The sequence below is a fragment of the Gopherus evgoodei genome, chromosome 15, assembly GCF_007399415.2.
Source record: "Gopherus evgoodei ecotype Sinaloan lineage chromosome 15, rGopEvg1_v1.p, whole genome shotgun sequence".
NCBI classification, from domain to species: Eukaryota; Metazoa; Chordata; order Testudines; family Testudinidae; genus Gopherus; species Gopherus evgoodei.
The window spans coordinates 13,109,875-13,111,843 of record NC_044336.1 but is presented as its reverse complement, the minus strand read 5'-3'; the positions used below and the strand labels follow the sequence as shown (position 1 = coordinate 13,111,843).

The 1,969-nt window shown below is 46.1% G+C and overlaps 1 protein-coding gene across 19 annotated transcripts in view; it reads left to right on the top strand.

The window, feature by feature from the left end:
* LOC115635509 overlaps nt 1-1,969 on the top strand; it is a 71,143-nt gene that overhangs the window by 49,135 nt on the left and 20,039 nt on the right. For 3 of the 19 annotated variants that reach the window (XR_003996609.1, XR_003996610.1, XM_030534394.1), the window contains one exon: nt 89-203. The exons of the other annotated variants lie outside the window; for them this stretch is intronic. Coding sequence is in view for 1 of the 3 variants with exons in the window: in XM_030534394.1 (XP_030390254.1) it covers nt 89-203 (115 nt within the window). In the remaining 2 variants the exon portion in view is untranslated. The remainder of the gene's footprint in view (nt 1-88; nt 204-1,969) is intronic. 19 annotated transcript variants of the gene reach the window in all.

Genomic DNA, 1,969 nt, shown 5'->3' with positions numbered 1-1,969 from the left:
TTTACCAATGTGTGAACGTGAGCTCACTTTCTCTTCCTCTCTCTCTCTCTCTCTCTCTCTCTCTCTCTCTCTCTCTCTCCTTGAACAGGGAGAGATGAAAAAGAGGTTCTGTGGAACATCAGGATCGTCTGCTTAGGGGATTTTATGACTACAGGTCTTTTTTCAGCCCTTGTAAACAACTCTGAGGAAATGCAGCATCCAAAGTGAGCAGTTAAACTTATCCCAACAGCTGGCTTAGCCTTTTCTATTTCTTCTCTCTCTTGCGTTACCTAATGTTGCAGGAGATTGTGTTTTGAAGGGAAAATCCCTGCTTGCTTCTGATTTCTAGTCTGTGTGTTTGAGGCGGCGAGTGGAAGGCAAAGGAGAGAAATACCTATTAAATCATTGTTTAATTTCAACATGAACTAAATTATTTTCTGTCCCGAGGGGATGTTTTTAATGATAAGAATTTGCTTTGTCTTCCTTTCTCCAAACGTAGTGGTAGAGGAATGTGGCTTAGGGCATTCCTGGAGAAAGCACACTGGTGGATTATTAATTAGTTAGTGTTAATGATTTTGTGATGGAGATTGCATTGTTCAGATAGTCCCATCCCACCTCTCAGGTTGCACTTTGGCTGGGAAGGAGACTGAATTAGAGGAGAAAAGCAACACTTGTGTTGTGGGTGTAGGTTTTTTTTTTACCCAAATGACATTTCAAACTAATTGAAAATCAGGAATACTGTACCTGCACCACAGACATTTGCATAGATAGAGAGAAAATCCTGCAGGGAAGTGTAATAACAGACAATACCCAGATGGAGATTGGAGACAGAGAAATAGACAGACTGAAAAAGTGTGTAAATATATCAGTGTCTTTCTCCCTTCTCCTTCATCTGTTTGCCTGCTGTGTGTACTCCTGCAGGGAGAGAGATCGATCAGACAGACTGATGGACAGGTCAGTACTATAGATGGAGAGGCAGATAGGCCGACAGACCGAATCAGTGTGAAAGACTGGCCCACCAGCGCTACATGAGGATAGCCACACAGTGTGGTCTGATTTGTTTTCTGAAGCCGGGTCCATGCTGAGCACAGCGGGCTGCTGGAGCACATGTTGTACAGTTCAAGATGACACTGTCTCTTTAAAGTCATGGAGCTTGGTCATGCTACCAGCCAATCAGCATTTTAATTTAATTGTCACATGTCATTGCAATATTGTTTTGCAAGGCAGGTAAAGTTAGTATTGTGTGTGAAATATACGTACAGCACGGTACAGTACTTTCAGGGCCTGATTCATCCCCTTATGAGCCCAATCCAGCTTCCAGTGTAGCCAATGGGAGTCTTTCCATTCACTTCATTAGCAGTTAGATCAGCTCATATGGTGTCATATAGATAGACAGATAGATAGATAGATAGATGTGCAAAGTAGGTACCAAATGCGGGGAAGGGTGGTCCACTGGTTAGAATGCTAGCTGGAGACCTGGCTTCAGTTCCTGTCTCTGCACTGACTCTCTGTGTGACCTTGGGAGAGTCACTTGGCCACTCTGTGCCTCGGTTTCCCATCTGCAAAATGGGGAGAAGAGCACTGCCCTCCCTGATAGACCTGAAGGGCCTATGGTCTAAACTGGGCAGAGTAGACAGTGCACGACAGAAAGCCCAGAGGAGGGACTGGCCAGTCATCTGTGGACTCTTGTGGGTACTGCATGAGAAGTGAGCCCTTTGGAGGGGACTGAGAGAGGGAGTGGTGACTCGGGGGGTTGGGCTAGGGAAGGGGCTCTTTGGGTTGGGATAAGGGCAGCCTGGAGAAAGACATGAGAATGACCTGGAATGAAACAAACAGGGGAGGCCTCTAGGCTGGCACCACTGGCAGAACAAAGAGAGTGGAGGTGATATGATGAGAGGTGAGGCCAGAGAAGGGCCAGTCGGGTGGGAGAGTTGTTCCAAATATGCGAGCTTGTATTTGTGTGAGGGTTTGAAACTACTTGTGGGGGAGG